Source organism: Hipposideros armiger, unplaced genomic scaffold (assembly GCF_001890085.2).
Source record: "Hipposideros armiger isolate ML-2016 unplaced genomic scaffold, ASM189008v1 scaffold_136, whole genome shotgun sequence".
NCBI classification, from domain to species: domain Eukaryota; kingdom Metazoa; phylum Chordata; class Mammalia; order Chiroptera; family Hipposideridae; genus Hipposideros; species Hipposideros armiger.
In genome coordinates this window covers 2,539,381-2,560,284 of record NW_017731486.1, presented here as the reverse complement: position 1 = coordinate 2,560,284, position 20,904 = coordinate 2,539,381, and the positions used below count along the sequence as shown (strand labels likewise).

At 40.0% G+C, this 20,904-nt stretch overlaps 1 protein-coding gene across 5 annotated transcripts in view; it reads left to right on the top strand.

The window, feature by feature from the left end:
• PTPRM (protein tyrosine phosphatase receptor type M) overlaps positions 1 to 20,904 on the top strand; it is a 672,175-nt gene that overhangs the window by 605,860 nt on the left and 45,411 nt on the right. For all 5 annotated transcript variants that reach the window (XM_019649948.1, XM_019649947.1, XM_019649950.1 and 2 more), the window contains one exon: positions 5,869 to 5,966. In XM_019649948.1, coding sequence (XP_019505493.1) covers positions 5,869 to 5,966 — 98 coding nt within the window. The remainder of the gene's footprint in view (positions 1 to 5,868; positions 5,967 to 20,904) is intronic.

Here is a 20,904-nt window from a genome sequence, read left to right as displayed (position 1 = left end):
AGAGTCCATATAGAAGTTAGGTATCTGGAAATTAATACTTTTAAAACTACTCATACCCCTTGGAATGTGTCCATGTGTCTCCAGAGGTGTGCACATCTCAGTTTGCAGTTCAAGTGTCTTAGGACACTTACCTTTTTACTGCACTTTATTACGTCCTTGCCTTATCTCTACCTTATACAACTACAAGCTTCTTGCAAGTAGGGGCTGTATTTCTATTACTCACCTTTGCCTCCCTTACCATACCATAGAATGCCTGTCACAGAGCAGGCTAAGTGCTTACCTATAGATATGGGCTGCACACTCAAATTCCTACCAGGGCCAGGAAGGGGATTTAAATGAGCAAAGCATGCTATGTGTGAGACCAGAAAGCACAGAAACCATGTGACCTGGATGGGCAGACCCATGTTCCCAGATCACTAAGGATGACATGCATTTAAAACACACAGGCACCACAACATCAAATGCTGTGAAGAAATGGGAGCCATGACTCAGGTCTTGGAAAACTTGCCTGAGGAAGTGACATTTAGTCTGCCAAGCTGAGACCAGCAGCACACGTGGGCTTGAACTGAAGCATGAGTGGAAGGAGGGCTCCTGGCAGAGGATTTATAAGGAGGTCTCAAAGAATTGGCCAAGAGGGGTGACACCTGAGACAATAACAGCCGAGACTGGAGACCCCAATGCAGGCACAGGATGTTTGCCTTATTAAAGATTTTGGGTTTTACTCTGAGCAATAGAGACCCCCTTGGGAGATTTTTAAATGAGAAAATGACAGTTTTCAGAGATGAGCTCTGGCAGGTTGTGAAGTTACTCTGGTAATTCAGGGGAAGGTCATGCAGCTTGGGCTAAGCCATTGGGCGTGGAAATGGAGGGAGTGAAACAGGACATGCTGTGTTCAGGAAATGTGGAGAGGCTGGAGTGGACAGAGGAGGGGACTTGGGAGCTGGCTGTGCTCCTGAAGTTTGGTTTTATTCTGTAGCAGTGGGACCTTGAGGTTAAAGGAGGGAACTGACCTGATATAAAAACACACTTAAAGAGGTTGTTTTCAGTGCTTAACATGGGGTTTTTTTCTATTTTATTCTTTCCGGGAATGTGATGACTGTAGCACAAGCTGTCAAGTAGAACCCTTTTGACACTCAAATGTAGGCAATGTGATGCACTGGGGTCAGACCTCGGAAGTCAGTCTCAAATTCACTAGCCCTGTAACCTGGGATGCCTTACCTGACTTCTGTATGCCTCAGTTTCCTTTTAGTAAAATGGGGAAACACAATAGCACCTATCACATAGGATTGTGGTTTTTAAATTCAAAGAGTTAGTACATGTAAAATACTTCAAAGGGGATCTGGGAAATAGTAAGTACACAAAAGGAGTTAGTTATTATTCTATTTATGATTGAATGCCAGTTCGTATTGTACTATCTTTCTGCTCTTCAAAAAACTCTAATATGCCACTGTGAACTTAAAGGACCTTGACTCCCCCATAGGTCTAGTTAACACAGAAAACATATTGCATAGAAATTAGAATGTAAAAAGAAGGGGTACAAGTCATCTATCAAGGTTTGAAATTATAATTTTTAATATGTCTCACTTTCCACGTGAACTAGAGGATTCATTTTACACAATAGGGCCCATCCTTGAATGTCTTTCACGTACGCTTTTCATGGCTTTTACATTTTTTTATTGTGCTCTAGTTCTTTCTGCCTTGGTGTTGTTCCTTCAGGGCTTGGTAGTGGTAAGAATAGTCCCTCCGCACATTTCCTTCTCAGCAGAGGTCTGTGTGTGCCAACAATTGTGAGGGAAATAATGTGTTTCTGATCTGATATGATTGAAATTTCGAGACCTTACCTTTCAAACACTTTAGTCCCACAGGGGGACAACTGCTGAAAAGAACCTTCTTGCTTTTGGTGCAAACACCTGTAAATGCCTGGGCACAGCAACTGTGGCTTCCTCCCAGCCAGGAGCTGCAGACATCAAATCCCGGGGCTGTTGATTGCAGCTGTTCAGATCTGGAGGGAGGGAGGTATTTCAGAGCCCTTTGCCTGCTGTTTGGGATTCCTTGTCTTCAGAGTTGAGTTGTTTTCCTGTTTTCTATTGAGCATCCCCAGTGACCTCTCTGTCGATTATTCTCCTTGTGGTAAAGGTGCTTGCCACACCAGCTTTTGGGAAACGGACATATAAGGCAGAGGAATACTGGCCCTCTCGTGGTCTTCCTCCCCAGATTTCAGCCCTGTGATGGTGTGGCTGCTGACAGTACCCACGTTGTGTACCAGACACGCATCTGTAGGTTCATAAGGTTGGCTCATGATGGCCACAGTCACTCAGACCCCACGAGGAGCTAATAAAGTCAAGTGGAGTAGCCTGGATGTCGGTAAAGTCTGCCTGCCCCAACCTGCAGGGTGCTTTTGGATGTTGTCAGGAGCCATAATTTATTCACATCTCAGGAAATAATTTGAAATATGTCAAAGAGAAAAGAAAATCAGGATTGATAATTTTTGCATTAAGAAACCTTAAATTTGAGTGCCTGCCTTCTTCCATTTTTTACCCTCCAAAAAAAAAAGGCAACATTTAAATGAAAATTCACAAAAATATCTTGAATCATCATCCAAGAATCTCCAGTGCCCTCCCCTGAGCAGTTTTATTGTTGAACTTCCATGGTGTCCAGGTCAGGGAGAGAGCCATGGGGTGTAGCAGAAGGGGAGCACTCTCACATGCTGACAATGCACAGTGCCCCACAAGTAAAGGAGAGAAGAAATAGGGAAGAAAAAGCAAAAGTGTACCAGGGGAGATGGAGGCCCTTTCCCAGAATTTATTTTTTTTTCCTTTCTGGGATCAACTTAGAATAAACTTTGTGTTCACATTCATTTTCAGATTTTAACCCCAAATTGTTTTAGTTCGTCTAGATACCTGTGCCTAATTTTAGTACTGAAAAGAACCTCACCTGATTCATTTTTCTGTCCTAATCTGATTTTTTATTCTTTAGTCCAGGTCAGTGGGTATGAAAATCATCAAGACTCAGGTATATGTTATCACCTAAATGAACTACTAGTGCTTATAAACACTCTTTTATTTTGAAGATAACTGAAATTTAGTTATCTAAACATTTAAAAAATCCATGTCACCTTAACTGACACTCAGCCAATGACGAGGTGGTACAGCCATGTTCCTAGATGACATTTTATGACTGAAGTTTCTTCTAAATCAAAAAGAAGTAGGATTCCTGGATTCAAAGAGCTTGTGTACAGGATTAGACTAATCAGTAGATTCAAAATAAACAAATCTCTGGTATTCCACAATTACACTCTATACAAGAACACCTCTGGTGGTTAGGTTGAAATGCCCTTGGTGCTGTAGATCTGTGGTTGTCTACCAAGAGAGGTTTGAAAATACACCCAGACCCAACCCCCACCCCCCGCCAATTAAATCAATCTCTTGGGTAAGAACATCACAATTTTTTAAAATCCCCACAGTCATTGTAATATGCAGCCAGAGTTGAGAACCACTGCCGTCAATAGAGAGCAGTTACTGGGAGGCTAGGATGGTACTCTGGTGACTTAACGGAAATGGATATAGTTAAGTTGGGAGGCAAAACCTTGGTGCAGGGAAACTCAGATCTTGCAAAAGATGCCCCCCCCTCAATGTATTGGAAAGGAGTAAACGCAATGTGCTTTTAAACTTCTACAGATAATCTCCAAAATACAAGTCAAGAAAGGGAACCATACAAATATTTCATATATATTAATATTATTTAATATTTATATATATATTAAATATAAAATTTTAATAATTAATAATACAGTTTACACATATGCATATAGGCTTATTCATTCATTCCTTTACTCATTGAGCTCCTGCTATGCACCAGGTGTGCCACAAGGAAAGTGCAGTGAACCACAACAGCCACGTTCCCCTCCAGGGGGAACTTGAAGTAATCACAAGGGGGTCTAAATCTAAAAAAGGGCAAGTGAGTTGCACTTTGGAACTTGCCTGAAGCCTAGAATGTCACTGGGAAGACTCCTACTGGGCATTGAGGGGAGAGGTAGCATTTTTTTCTCCTGCTGGTACATAGCATGATTCTGAAACATCTAATGCATTCACTGTCATTGTCATCAGAATTATTTCTGAAAGTTTCAGAGTAAGTGTCACAAGCCTGGTGAAGGAGGCAGAAAGTGCCTGGGCCATCTCTTTGTTTCATGGGTCACATTGGGAAGACTATCTGTTTGTACAAAGATGGACTCAGGGTATATTTTTTCTTGTGAATAATTAACAAGTTGTTAAGTACACAATGGATGTACCTCTCTGCAAACTAGAAATGTAGTGATTGATGGGATCCAAAGTTTACTTATCTCCTCTGTAACCTTAGATTTCAGTCACTGAAATCTTCATCCCACACATCAGAGAATGGCATGCACGTGCCATGAGACAGGGGCCAAAATGGCAGGTATAGCTTCCTGGGAAGTGGCTTACAAGGTCCCATAAAGGGCCTAGACACAGATATATCAGAAAGTGGAGTCAATTTTCATGGAGAGGGTAAGAATGTAGCCAGCAGCAGCCAGGAGGAATGGTAGAAGTTTGTGTTGTGGAGCGAAAGGAAGGAGGCCTTGACAGTGAGGAAGGAGAAGAAAATTACACAAAAGGGAGGTGACTGGAGGGGTCCCTCAGGTGTGCTACCATTGCTCAGTATCCAGGCCTCAGCCAAGGAATGACTAATAATAAATATCTTTAAATGCTCCTTGTTTTTGTTCTAATTTTTTGCTATTTATAAAATTTCTGAGTGTGCATTCATTTTACAAATTCTCAAAATAACCCTGAGAAGTGTTATTGAAATCAGTATGTAAGTAAAGAAAGATGAAGACACTGAAGCTCACAGTGGCTAAGTAAATTGCCCAAAATCACACAGCTAGTTAAAAGACAGAAGCAAATTTCAAATGCAAATATTTGAGCTCCAAATCCAGTACTATGCAATGTCAAGATACTACAGTAGAACTTGGTCCTGAACATTTGTCTGATTCCACATATAGCATGTGACTCTCTATGCCTTTGAAGTTGTATTTTTCTCATTTCCTTGTATTTCTGCTTCTCTTATAAAGAATTATTGTGTTACATTTACACCCTCAAATATGCATGAGCATTAAATAGAGTTTTGAGGTTTTTAAAAGTCTGAATTAAAAGAAATTTTAAATTTCAACTTTCTATACTTGCTAGTGTCTATTACACTGACATTTCATAATGCATACTTTCCCACTTGTTTATCCCATTCCATTAGAAAGAGTTTTTTAATACTCATGTCTCCCAAGAGCTAAGGAAGGAGATGCTGATCATGTTCAGTGACAGGAAGTACAATTGCTTAAAACTCTTAACTTCTCTCTCACTTTAGGAAGTCAGAAAAAAAATGGATTAATTTGACAGATGGCACAGAATAAGAAAAATATTAGGAAAAAAAAGCCATTTTTCCAATAGAGGCTCATTTCATTCTATATACCATTTCCCTGAGATATCTGCCAATTGTTAGTGGGAAGAGTAATGTTATCCATTTTTTTAAATTTCACTCTTGCGTGTTATGGAGATGAATAGTTAAATGATGTAGAAATAACTTTCTTTCATGATAATAGTTTAAAAGGGGTAAAAAGAGCTCAGATGCAGATATGTTTGATGACATGAGAAAATTCAGCCATGAATGAAAAACTCAGTATTTCTATAGGTGCTCTTTCAGAAAGAGTACCTTTCTGCATCAACACTAGAAAAGAGAGCTGTGTCCATCTATAAAAATGAGGGAACTGCATGTGGGTATTAGTAGATTTATTTGCAAACCCAGAAATTTTCCAGTTGCAAACTTACAAAGAAAAAAAAAAGTCTCTGTTCTGTTTTGCTGCAGGACCAATGCAAGAGACCATCTACGACTTCTGGAGGATGGTGTGGCACGAAAACACCGCAAGCATAATAATGGTGACCAACCTTGTGGAAGTGGGAAGGGTAAGTCAGCTTTCCACCTACATGTCCATTTGTTCCTTGCTTATTGGTAATATGAAGTAAGGCAAGAGCAAGCTTTTGAAGTAGTATTTCGTGTACCCCAGAAAACATTAACTACTACAGCTCCTCCTACCGTTGTTGCACTTACTTGTGAATTATCAGTAAACATAGTCTGAATTGCTTTTGTCTGTTTCAATAGCAACAGACAGGAAAGGCACTCAGAATTTAAAAGCAGTTGTTATCTGGCTATATGGAAAACACAAAAATACCTCTAAGTATGAATGCTAGTTGTTGGGTGTCAAAACTCAATGGGTGTCACATTAGACATGACTACATTCCCTAATTCAGGAAAATTGACTCTAAAACAGTGTGCAGCATTGGATTCAATCCTTACATTAGAATTCCAGCATTTCCTCTTGCTCAGATTTTACTTTCCGGTGCCTCCATTTCCTAACCTGCAAAATGGAGATCCTAGTCTGCCCCTGGAGTTTTGGATTGCTTTATCTGTCTTAACTTTTGATGAGTGCTATTTTTATTTAACCAGGAATCTTTTAAGTAGTTATAATCTTGGTAGTGGTGTGCTGGTATGCCATAGGATTATTTCCAAAGTGATTTTTAAAATGAGAAAATACATAGTGGGCAATTGCTTTGTTTTATAGTACAGTCAATTCTATGATTTTGCCCAACTCAACAACCTATTACTTCTTACAGAAGTTGACATTAGAGATTTACCCTCAGCAAAGACAGCCCAGAGGTCAGCTTAGAATTGAAATCAATTCTAAGCTCTGGGCTGTCTTTGCTGAGGGTAAATTTCTAATGTCAACCGCACTGTATTTCTGAAGCTGATGTTGAATAATATTGTATGTCAACTATAATTATATATACATATAGTCACGGGACATGGAGTAGAGAGTGGGAATGGAATCAATGGAATTGTAATAGACAAGCATGATATTGGGGGTGGGAGGGCAGTACATGGGGGGAGGGGGGTTGTTAATTTGTGAGGGTGAAAAGGATAACTATTGCATTGTTCTGTACATCTGAAACTAACAATAAAAATTTTAAAAAAAGAATTGAAATATTCGGGCAGAAACCATAAAGGGGGTGTTTCATAAGATTCTTGGCCAGCCCTATTAAAGAAGGAAATCCTGCCATTTGACAACATGGATGAACCTGGAGGACATTATACAAAGTGAAATAAGCCAGTCACACACAGAAAGACAAATACTGCATGATTCCACTTACATGAGTTATCTAAAACAGCCAAATTCGCAGAAGCAGAGAACACAATAGTGGTTTTCGAGGGCTGAGAAGAGGAGGAAAGGGGGAGTTGATGTTTAATGGATATAAAGTTTCAGTTATGCTAGATGATTTCTAGAGATTTGCTGTACAAATAGTGCTTACAGTTAACAATACTGTATTGTGCACTTAATTTGTTAAGAGGGTAAATCTCATGTTAAGTTGTCTTACCACTAACTAAATATGCATATATGCATACATACATACATACATACACACATACATACATACATAAACAAACAAACCCATAAAACAAAGGGACACAGGAAACTTTGTGAAGTGTTGAATATGTCTATTATGTTGATTATGGTGATGGCATCAAGGTTGTGTGCATATGTCAAAACTCATCAAATAGTACACATTAAACGTGAAGTTCTTCGTATATCAATTATACTTAAATAATGCTGTTTTTTCCTAAAAAAGCTTTTTTAGAAGGTATCAGGAAGCACACACTGGGAAAAAGAGAGATTTTAAGAAATCATAGTTACTTAAATTCTAGCAAAAATGGCAAACTAAATAATCTGAAAACCTTCCTCCTACAAAAATCTACAAATTCTAGATAAAATATAAATATGTATTTTAATATGCTTGTGTATATCACCTGTATATGTAAATATATATGTTTAAAATGTTTAGCTTAGCTATCAAGAAACTATATTACTACACGACAGGAAAAAAGTGAAGACTAGAAACCAGAGAGACAGTGGACACTGTGGCTGCCCTTCAGAGGCCGGCAAGGTGATGTGTGTCAGTCTGGAGTGAGTAAGAGTGGGGCCTTCAGTCTTCATGATCTTGGATCTTGAGTTTTAAAGCCCACCAAGAACAGAAGATAACATCTTGGACCTGTGAAGTGCTAAGAATTTGAACTGAGACTGTCACATGAAACCTAAACCCCCAAATGGTAGATACACAGAGAAAGGGCAGACGGGGTTGGGGATGGTGTGCGGAAAAGGAATGCCAGCCAGGCACCAGAACAGGGATAGAACAAGGAAGCAAACTGATCTTCACTTAGGATCTGGGTGAGAAAGCACTTCCACTAACTCATGGGTCAAAGTAAAACATCCCAATATAAATTAGAAAACATTTAGAACTCTGAATCATAAAGTGCCGTTAGTAAACTTGTAGGATGAAAATAAGGTGGTACCTAAAAGGATATATATATATATATATATATATATATATATATATATATATATATATATCTTAAGTGTTATTAGAAAAGAAGAAAGACTAAGCATCTAATTCAAGAAGATATATGAAGAACAGAAAAGAGGAAATAATAAATAAAAGAACAGAAAATTATTAAATAAAAAGCAAAGCAACAATAATAAAAATTAACATAATCAAAAAGGTTTTTTGAAAAGACTAATGAAATAGTCAAACATCTGGCAATCAGAAGTAAGAGGAAGAAAAACACAAAGAATAAAGATTTTGGGGCCGGCCAAGTGGCGCGTTGGTTAAGAACTGGCTTGGGACACCAGAGGGCCCCGGTTTGGATCCCACATATGAGGGCCAGTGACACTGCCCTCCACAGCTAAGATGCTGAACAAGAGCTCAACCTGGAGCTGGGCTGCCATGAGTAACCGGCGATGGCGTAGGCTGCAGCCCACTGTGGCAGTGGGTTGCCATGGGCTACCGTATGTAGCCAGCAACCAGCGTTAGAGGCTGTCCAGAAGCCAGCGACTGATCTGCCTTGCCTGGAAAGAACGTAATGATGGTGCCAACTTGGGCCAGTGAAGCAACGTCCTCTACAACTAGATTGAAGACCAAAAGGAGAGCAACTTGTCTGTTCCCATTCCCCAATAAAAATCTTTAAAAAAAAAGATTTTTATCATAATAGATAATATGGATAACTAATAATAAATTTGAAAATTTAGATAAATTAGGTAATTTTTTCAATAAATGATTTTCCAAAACTGACTCATAAAGAAACAGAAGTTTTGAATAGACAATAATTATTTTTAAAGTGAATTACGATTCAAAATTGACCCATGGAAAAGTACCAGTTCTGAATATATTTACAGGTATGTTCTACTAAATATTCATAGAATGGATAATGTAAATTATAAGAATTATTGTAGGAGCAGAGAAAAAGAAAGACTGCTCCCCCATTTTATTTTACACAGCTAGTATAACCTTGTTATCAAAGCCAGACAAGGACATAGGAGAAGGGAATATTATAGGTACCACAAATTGAGAAGAGATAAATAGACCAACAGATCAAAATAGAGAGCCCAGATGTTGATTGTAGGCATATGTATGAAAAATATGTAAGAAGTGGGAAAAATGTGAGCTTTTCAATCGATTAAGCTGAGACATTTGGGTATCCATGTGGACAAAAAAAAATTCCTCGTTTATAAAACCCCCCAAAATGAGCACCAGATAAAGACAAAAATATAACAAATAAAGCTTTAAATCTTAGAGAAAAATATTTACAACCTTTTTTGTTTGTTTGTTTGTTTTAAGAATGCTTCAAACATACCAAAAGTCAACACGTTCAAGAAAAGGATAGGGAAATTTGACTGTTTTAAAATGTAAAATTTGCTGTGTGCTAGAGGATATAACTAAACTGACAAGAGGGGAGATGTTATGGGACCATTATACAAAGTATAAAAACTTACAAAGCAAAATTTCATGTACTAAAAGTATAAAAACAATTCATGTACTTCCATCCCCTCTGCTGGGAGACATTGAGAGCAGGGGGCTGGCCTAGAGCCTGGGGTGGCAGGTGCCCGCTGTATGACTGGCCTGGAGGAGATCGCTGAGCCTCTTCACTACCAATCTTTCACCTGGGAACCTACTTCCCTGGATTCTTGTAAAGATTAAATGAGTTTCTATATGTCAAGTGGTTAGAGAAGTTCCTGCCCCATTCTTAGGACTTAATAAATATGGGTATTAATGCAACTCTTACCTTTCTACCTACAAACCTAAGACCTAATCAGTGTTTACCTTTTTTTCCCCACCCAAATCCACCTCCTTTTGTTGTGCAAACAGCAATGACTTACTGAGGGAAAAAATTGTCAACTCCACCAGAAAGCAAGCTCCTTTAAGGAGAGACAGCCTCACAACCTTGTTTATAAATTCTTGGTCTCTCCCTCTGGGCACTCATTAAATGCCAAGGGAAATGAACAAATGAGAATTCATCCAGCTTACTGTCAGAGAGCAGTTAGCAGATGGTAGGTTACATGTGAAGAGCTAAGCTCAGTATTTTATGTTTTCAGGTACCTGGGTGTGTTCCCCTGATACATATGATTAATTCTGAATCCTACATTCATTTAAGAAATATTTGTTGAATGCCTGCATACAATAAAGGGAAAAAGGTACCTGGAGACTGCTTTCTCAGTACTGCACTGTACTTTCACAATAACTATTACTTAAAAGTTATTTACTACCTCACAATTTTACATATTTGCATCAGAGCTAACTTAAAATAATCCCAAGGTAAATTATATTGAAAAGTAGTAAATTATTAAAAGTAACTACTACTGGATTTAAAAAAAAATAATGGCACACATGTATTTGTTGCTTAATTAAAATTCAAAAGTACGCTGTCTCCAGACTCAGTGACTTAGGAGGTGAGCTATTTTTATACAATAAACCCTTTTACTTTAAGGAAAGATGAGGACAATGTAGTCTTTGGCTAAAAGGTTTAAAGAAGATTGTGCTGTAAAATTACTACAATTAAAGAAAAACCTCTTAGAATAAAGCCCACTGTCTCTTGGACATGGCACATTTTGCAGGGAGCCCGGTTTCATTTCGAGTTACCTGGCTTTCGAAAAGTAAAAAATAAAAACGCTATGCAGTAGTGATCTCTATTTCTTTCATCAGGTCCTTGGACCTGTCCCATACAGGATGGTCACTGTGGATTTTTTTATGGAAACTATTCCTTTTGACAAATAACCATAGAAATTTCAACTAACAGGATGCAGCTGAAGGGGAAAGGGTGACTAGGGTTCAGGTTTACCCATAAATGGAAGCCCACAGGCTTAAAGTAACTCAGTAATTTTAGGTTTGCTAAGCTTTTTTTTTTTTTCTTAATCCTTCCAAATCTTTTTCAGGTTTGTGGGGATGTGGTGAACTCTGAAGTGTTCTCACCTCATTACCATCAGCCCCGTGGATGGGTCTGTCTTCAATTAGTAATGATTTTAATGGCATGTGTCCTTGAAATGTCTGGCATGATTTGGGGGTTTTGACAAGAGGTCACATTCTTTCCAGGACAAGGTGCTGACTTATTCCAGCACATTTGTCTACAGACGACTTCCCCATTTTCCATGCTTAAGACAGCAACAACAAACCACCAAAGAAATCAAAATGACATGGTTTTTAAGGGCAACAACTACCTACTTACATGTTTATTGCACATGGTGTGTCCTTCATGAATTAGGCATGAGTGAGGCAGCTGCCCGTTTGTTTACACAGACTTGCTGCCGATTCATTAAGTCAGAGCTGGGAACCCGCTTTTCCCTGATTTTTGCCCTGAAGCACTCTGCATCAGGCAGCTGTAATTGCAGGTTTTGGAGCCTCTGGGAGCCCTTTCCTGTCGCAGCACCTGGTGCAAAAGACACAGACACTGCACTTCCCTCCAGCAGGGTGCCGGTACATCTGCCAGGACCTGTCATTATCTAAGACTTCCTTGTCACCACAGAGCATACCCTTTCAGCCTATGTGTTCTGGGAAGGGACCCTTCTCAGTTTGCCTGGCACCTGCCGATGGCTGCACATCTGGCATTTAAGTTGCACTGGAGTGTGTTGTGATTGTTTTCCCTCTTTAATGAACCCACCTGAGGGAGAGTTAGCTTTTCATCCAGTCGCCTATTTCCCAGGCATTCCCATTTACACTGTTTGTGTGGAGATTCACAAACTCTGTTTTGTTGTTGTACTCATCCATCTGCCAGAAGTCTTATAACCAAATCTGTGGAATTCCCAAAGGAGATTTTTGCACTGGTAATTTAAGCTAATGATTTCTAGACGTATTTAGTCAGTTTTATGAAGACATCATTAGAATATGCCTGCATATTAAAAATCCAAATGAGATCTCATCGTCAAGTAGGAAAATTATTGTGGACTTGTTCTGAATAGTTCTGATAACAGGTGATAAAGTATTTTAGAGCTAAGAGAAGTAGGGACCATGATGTTAATGTCTATCAATACAGAGGATGGGAGGGAGAAATTGAAGCTTTAAAGATTATTATTTACCCAAAGAGGTTGACCTATAATTCCTTTCACAACATTTGTCACTAAAAGAGTAATGAAAGAATAAAGTTTAAAATGACCACTAGAAATCAGAATTAACTTTCTAATTCACATGCAAGGAAGGTATATTAAGATTCCAAGTGCCCCTGTCACATACAACAAAGAATGTCAGCTATTCTACAAAAGCCACCAGATCAAGGATCAGTGGAAGAAGCAAGAGAGAAGCAAGGTTGCCCCTTTGTAAAAATGTGGAAATATTGCTTAGCAGTAAGATTAACAGTACAAAATAGTAATATTTTCTGCAGAATCTCTTGAGTTGTTCCACGACTCAAAATCATCCATAAAAGGAAAGAGACAAATTCTTTTTGTAGACATTTCTGATATTTTCTTTCTTGAACTCTCACTATTACCTTTCATAGATCTCTCCTAATGAACTGGATATTTAAGATGGCTATATTGTGACCTGGGTAATTATAGTCCTAACTTTGATTAATTTGTATTTATTCAAAAAAATTCCTCCCCGTTTCAATCTACTGCCAACTATTTCAATGATCATGTTCATATCGCTGATTTAAGACTTATCTTCCTCCATAACTTTAACACAAAACTAGAGAGATAAGAGAGGAACTCAGCACTGTAACCTGTGACAATTCCCACCCAGGGACTGCCACACTTCATGTCACTTCCACCCAGCATGTCACCCCAGACACGAGGCACTAACTGGTACTGAGCTATCGGCAGCAAGACAGGGACCCTCTACAGTGCTCTCTGTGGCAACCAGCTCTTCCATAAAATGTGACTCCCTAGCTACCCCACTGAATCTTTGAGGTTCTCTCTACCCAAAGGTCCTCTCTAAAAAGTTAGAAAATCAACCAAAGAGCCTGATTGGTTTTGTTCACAAATTAATCCAAAATTAACCCAAAAGTAGGCTTTCTAATTCCTTTTCAGCACAGTATATCCAACATTTAATGATACACTTACTATATACCTTGCATGAAGAAACACAAAGATATGTATAATTCACTTGTCCTCAAAGAACATAAAATATGGTACTATAGAACCATATGAACAATTAACTATAATACATGCGGGTCAGAATGATGACAGCAGTAAAGGGACCAGTTCTGCCTGTGGGAATCTTGGAAGACTTCATGGAGAATGTGGTGAGGAGGTGGACCTTAATAAGAGACAGAACTTTAAATGTAAGATTGAAATAATAACCACTTTAGGAAAAACACAGAGAAAGAGGAGTGATTGGCAAGATGGGGAAAGAGCAAGTGGCCTGGTGTAGCTCTGTTAGAGTTGTTGGGGAAGTATAGTGACTCTGAAGCTGGAAAGCTGGTTGAGGACTTCTCAGTGGTGGTCTGCAATGCCTTTCTAGGATCAAGCAAAGGTAGACAAAGCAAATGGATGGTGTATTTTCTTGTAATAGAAGGCACTGAGTTGGTGAATCATATGTTCTAATTAGTATTGCTGAAAAACAATTCTAGTGGCCACTAAAGAAAAGTTTAGAAAGGTGACAGAAGGGCATGGAAACAAATTAGGTAGAGCAAGACTCTGGGTGAAAGACGATATGGGCTGGAACTGTGTGCTGGCACCAGGAGTTTATGGGAATACATAATTTTGGTGTTACTGGGGGTGCTGATAAGGGAAAAGAACTTGAATATGAACCCAGGTTTCTACCATTGTGACCTGGATTGATGTAATGGCTACAAATCAAGACTGAGCATCCTTTCCCACCTACCTCACCCCACCCCCACCCCCAAAAAGAAGAGCAGGTCTAAGAAAAAGGCAACATTATTCATTTTGGACATGCCGAGTTTGAAACGCTGAATAGACAACGATGTGGGACTTTGCAGAAAGCTCGGGAGGGATATGTGAACTGAAGACATAGAGACAAACTATTAAATGAGAGAGTCTCCTTTCATTTACTGAGCACCTACTATGTGCCAGGATTTGTACTAGACTGGTGATAACATGATGAAAATACCTGGCACATTCTAAAGGATAGAAAGACAGGCAAACAAAAAAATTTACAATGCTAAGTGATAACCACTGTAACAGAAGCATGGCATTCTTGGGAGAAAACAGAAAAGAGAAGGGCTAAAGACAGAACACTGGAAAATATCTATATCTAGGGGCAGAAAAGGGAAGAGCTAGGAATGAGGTCTGGAAAGAAGAGAAAGAGAAATACTGTGAGAACTAAGAGACCCCAAAATCATGAGAAGTAACAGAGGATAGAGTTTCCATAATAAGAAGAAGGTGAGCAGCGTGACAAAAGCTGCAGAGAGGCCAGGTACCTGGGACTTAGGAGAGGGAGGTAGATAAAATATGTTGAGCACTTGCTCTATGCCAGGCATTCTGCTAAATGATTTAACAAGCCTTATTTCTCTTAATTATCACAGCTATCCTATGAAACTCATAGAAAGATTCCTATTTTTAAATTAAGAAACTAAGGCTCAATGAAGTTAAATAATTTGGCCAAGGGCATAGAGCTAGAATTTAAATCTTGGCCTGTCTAGTTCCAAAGCCCAGGCTCTCTCCCCAATTCCACAGTGCCTTCCTGTTAATACCTAAGAGGCCTTTGGTACACACCAGGTTTCACTGGTGTGATAGAACCATGAACCCAATGGCAATGAAATTGTGGCTTTGTGTGTGGTAAAAACAATAGTGCAGCTTGTTCTTAGAGAAATGAGTCAAAGGAAAGAGATAGAGCAGTACCTAGAAGGGAAGCAGGGTCAAGATATGATTGCAGTGGTGTGTGTGTGTGTGTGTGTGTGTGTGTGTGTGTGTATAGACATGAGCATAACTGGGAATCTGAAAAGAAGATACAATTGGAAGCAGAGACTGAAAGTACAGAAAAGAAAAGGGAAAGGTGACAGAGGAGCATCACAGCCAAAGTGGGAAGGGATTCCTTCAGTTAAGGAGCATATGTTGTAGACCAGTCAATGTAAATAGACAGAAGAGGCTGGGACTACAAAATTAAGCATGTTCCTGTCCATAGGAATGGGGAATCAAGGATGGATGGGTGAATTGATATTGAGTGATCAAAAATAACATGCATTCACTACATATGGAGAGGACTGAAGGCAGTCTGCAGGGTCAAGGCAAGAGTAGAAAATGAGGATGTATAGACTGAGATTAAACGTGTCAAAAGCTTAGCTGAAAAGGAAGAGAGAGAAACAGGACTATAGACAGAGGGTCATTTACAATTAAAGGATATTTTAAAGGGGGAAGGCATTTGAAAACGTTATGTGTTAAGGAAGGAATCAGGAGAGAGAGAGAAACAGAAACGTTAGAAAGTAGATAGCTAAGGGAGTGTGTTTCCCAAGGAAGCAGGAGGGAAGGGTCCAGCAGTGCAGATCTTCAGTCCAGCTTTAGGATGACATCTTTTCCTCAGCCTGGAAAACAGAGACAGATGAGGATGTAGTTAAATAAATAGAACCAAAACATAAACAACAAACTTGGAATGGCACCCTCTCCTGATAACATCGGTTTGATAAAAGCAATGCCATGGGCTGAGACACCTGAGGAAATGGGGAAATAGCTAGTTTAGAGAGGCATCATCAAGAACACAGGTGAAGGGGTTAGCCCGTAGCAGGAGCTGGCCTGCCTCTCTCTTGAGGAGAAGGTAAGAATAGAGGGTGATGTAAGCAAGACTCCACTAATGGCAGCAGGATCTGGGGGTATGGGAATCCTGGGACAACCAATAGCCAGAGTCCTCACAGAACTGACTCTGAAGTGGAGAGGTAACCATGACTCAGGTGCTGTGAGCATTTCTAAGTGAACTCTCTCCTCTGAACCTTAGTTTACACATCCCTGAAATGAAAGGAAATTGGCTGGATGAACTCTAAAATTCCATGTTATTATGAAGAATATTTTCCTGTTGGTTGCTTCCATTCTGACTCAGAGATCCATTTGAATAACAGATGCATCTGCAGCCCAGACATGCCTTAATCCCTGTGGCCTCCAGACCCTCCTGGCACCCACTGTGTCTGCTCTGAATACCAGCCATAGGAGAAAAGTATGGAATCTGGATTTTCAAAAGGGAACGAGTCAGTGGAAAGACATGTGTGCAACTTCCTTAGGAGAGAGCCATCCACTCTTATTTCTTCTGAATTATCATACATGAATTTTGTAGATGTAGAGCGGAACATTGCCATGTGTGATTAGGAACCAATAAAATGAATTCTGTCGATGTTCTATCTATGTTTAATTTATGCAGACCATAAAAGATGCTCAGTAATTTATAGACTTTCCTTTGAGGTGAGCTAATCTGAATACAGCAAATTATAATTTTGAGAAAATATCGTCTTTTAAAAAGCTCTCAAAATTGTTTATAACAATCCACCGGGAGAGAAACTGGCCGCGGTGAAGAGGTCGCCATGAGGTATTATTCCTCGCAACCCACGGCAATTTCGGCAGCTGGAGCACAGAAAACAATACTCTAAGAAACACGCTGAGCAGCAAAGGGACTCCCACGCCGACTACTTAGAGGTGGGCAGACCCGGCGGGTTGGGGAAGAGGGAGGTGAGGCACGTGGAGACACAGGCGGCGCCCGGGCTGCTGAGTCTGGGGATCTCAGCAGATCGGAGACTTTCCTCGCCTCTCCTCCAGCCCGCGCGCTAAGGCAGAATCCTCAGCTGGCGCGCAAAGCGTCTCAATATGCAGTCTGTTGGAGTCAGAGTGTGCCTGCCAGGTGTTTCCCTGGCTACACAGCACAACCAGTGCAGAGGGTGGGGATCCAATGCTGCATGCGCACACATGCATGCACACACGCACGCACACATTTGCTTACATGGATATAACCAGGCTAGATCCCTTTCACAACCTCTATGTTCCCTGTACCTGATAAAAGGTTTTTCCCAAATGTATGCATCACACACACACACACACACACACACACATACACTCACACTCTCTCTCTCACTCCCTTGGTCACACATCCTTACCTCAGTTTCAGAAATGTTCTTTGCCTTGTTGGGAACAGCAAACTGCTATTTGTTCTGAGAGTAGACTGTTGTCTCTTTTTTTCTGAATTCTGCATGAGTTGTCACAGTGAACTAATGAATTTTCTGTAGAGAGAAAAGGATTAGTCTCACACCTCCGATTTCTCTGCTGTTGTCAGTGTTAGAAACCTTAACCCCCTGGACTCTGTTCCTTTCTCATGGTACACATGCAACTTGTTAACTAGTATCAGATGACCTCCCAACCTCCTTTAGGTGAAGGCCAGAATGTCAGAAGAGAGGATCCCTGCCTTTAAGACATTTACAATACAATTATAGAAGTATGACATACAGTTGTATACAAGCAGGAACCAAACACCTTTGGGTACCACTTTGCCCTCCCCTCCCAGACCACAGGCCGCTGTGTCTATATAACTAGGTTATTTTATCTGTGAATCTCAAAAGACTGGACACATACAAAATATTCAGTGAATGTTTTTGAAGAGGTGGAAAAATAATTACAAAGGAACACTTAAGCTAGTGCAAAATAAGCTATTTCACACAATGAAAATTTCTGTTTACTGCTCTCCTTCCCTTGATTTATTCTACATTGAGAGAACAGAGTGAAATCTAAAGTCACACATGTATCTATAATGTGGTCATTATGGATGTGATGCAGATGAGTGCAGATCAGCTCTTTAACATTCTCTATCAGGGGTCAGCAAACTGCGGCTCGCGAGCCACATGCGGATCTTTGGGTACATTCCATCTCAAAAGTTTGCCGACCCCTGCTCTAGCTGAACCAATGGAGATAACTGCTGGGGTGCCCGCATTCTGGTCACCATTGCTGAGCCCTGTTGCTTTGCCACAGTTGCCTGGCCCTGGAACATCCTCAAGTTCATCTGTGACTGGACTTCCTGTGTAGTCACTGTTTTACTGGCCTGGGTTTGGACCCTCTGTAGTCCTACTCTGTCACTTGTAACTTTATCTGCCATTGTCTTTGGGGCACATGTAGGTGGTCCCCTGCCCTAGTGCCTGTCTATAAAGTGCTTAAGAGGGTAGGGGGCCTGAACGTGTAGCAGATGGACAAGTACACCTGGGACCAATGTGCCATAGCCTGAGAGTTTTATAGTATAGCCCCAGTCACACTTGTACCTGTGTAGGCAACGTGCATCTGTAGTTTCTTGGCAGTGTAATTGGATGCAATCTTAGAGGGTCTCAGAGCTGCAGCAGCACTCCTCTGTTCTGCTCACATGAGCTCTTGAACATCGGGTTTATTCCTCACTTTGCACATGACAGGTATAGCCTATTCTTGAATAATGTGTTGGAAAACAGCAAATGATGTCCTGTTTTGAATGCAGAAATCTTTTTTCCCTTTTTTACTTTCCAAATCTGCTAACTTCATCTTCGAAGGCCTTGCTCTGCCTCTTCCTGGATGCTTGAGGTTATCTGGCTAAGTAAACATGTAAGAAAATGCTAGGGGCTTCCCAGGAGAAGAGGGTCAAAGAGGCAGAATAATCCTGTGAGTGGTTTTATAGTCTTTATACAGTTCCTTGCAGATTAACCAAGTGGCAAGATATCAGTATCTCCGCTTTACTTCAACTAATTAAGGAATTAAGTAAAGAAGAATTTAATTCCATAGGCTAACAGACAAGCAGAATTCACTGCTTCAGAACTCTTCCTCTGAAAGTGTCTGCCATATGTGTGAGACAGAGTAGGACAACAGTTAGTGGCTTAAGCCACTGCCCTATTCTCTGGGAACAGGTTTCTAGCAGTGAGAACTTGGGCAGCTCTGGACACTTCTCTAATTGTACAATAAAATACAATTAAAGAAGCCCTTTCACTCTGGGTGGTGAACACATGTGATATATAGATGATATATTACAGAACTGTACACCTGAAACCTATGTAACTTTACTAACCATTGTCACCCCAATAAACTTAAATTTAATAAAAAAAGAAGAAGTCCTTTCACACCTGACAAGAAGGTATCGAGTAAACTGCTTCCTTATCCTATAAACCTCAGGGTCAAGGAATGTGCATTTGAGCAACATGATTTGAAAACTGCAGAGGTGCTGCTGGATTACAGAAGTAGACTGACTAGTCACATAGCCAGTAGTGAGGATAGGAAGTGAGATGAGTGAACTACCAAGGATTTCACTGAGTTACCTGTTAGGAGTTACTAAAACGGAGCCTAGTCTTCCAGGGAAACGCTGAAGGAGACTTATGACATAGAGTGGAGAATATGAGAAATAGGGGTGAAATAGATATTTCAGAACCCAACACTGGGTTTATATCTTTTAGCTTTGGACTGTGTAGTATGAAACAGAAACAGAACCTTTATCAGTTAAAATTCCAGCTGGATGGAGAATTCTTTGTTCTAGAAAAAAAATGTTACATTCTTCATCTCACCAAAGATAGATTCTTTTCTGATATTGTAGGGTAGAGAATCCAAAATCAAAAATGAATCTTAGGAGTTTTAATCCATTTAACTGGTTGAATCACATATTTAACATACTTAGAATTACTTATATGATGCTCAGTCAAGAATTAGGCAGGTCAGCTATTCATGTCACTATATTCTTCAAAGTCTTTTGCTCTTTTTAGCAATCCCTATGATAACCTAAGAGGCCAATAGAACAGGTGAAGATATTGAGACCCAGGGGTACTTGTGCCTTTTGTTGGTTCCTCTTTTATGCTTCCTTAACCCTAGAGCCATTTATCTCCCCAAAGGGATAGTGTGCACCTGACCATTTCAGGGGAATTTAACCCAAATTAGAGTTTCTGAAATTAAAGGTAATTGACTTCCTAATCCTGGTATAGACCATAAAATGTGATACCTTATAATAAATAGAATGCCTAATGCTCTAGTCTATGAACTGTTCCTTTCTTAATAATAGAAGTGCTGGCACAATGATCAGGTGGCACCAATGGCAACTACTACTAATGGTGGAACTTTCTCATGCTCTTGCTGATGTGGTGGGTCTTTAGGCCCTCACAGTGACTTTATGATATATGCATTATTGTTATCCCAGTTTCCCACATAATAGACTGAAGCTTTCAGAGGTTAAGAAACTGGTCCAAGGTCATGCAGCTAGTAAGTGTCATACCCAGGATTGGAACTCCAGAACCCTACTCCTGACCATTATGCTATGTGGCTTTCACTATGCTATTTAGAAAGAACCTCATTCTAGAGTCATGTAATTGGATAATTCTCAGATTTGGAATAATTTTGACAATCATGTGGTCTACTATCCTCTTTTGCAAAACAGGAAACTAAGGACTGGAATGGTTCTGTGACTTGCAGAAGGTCACATGGCTAGATTGTAACACAGCTAGAATTAGCCCTAAGCCCTCCCAAACACCAACCAGTCCTCTGACCATGCTGTGTCATCAAATTTGAGTTTTTAAGAGAAGCTGGGGAAACCTTCTTTATCAGTAGTCCTTAAAAATAAAATGTTATCCCTTTACCTAGGAGAGAGAGAGAGAGAGAGAGAGAGAGAG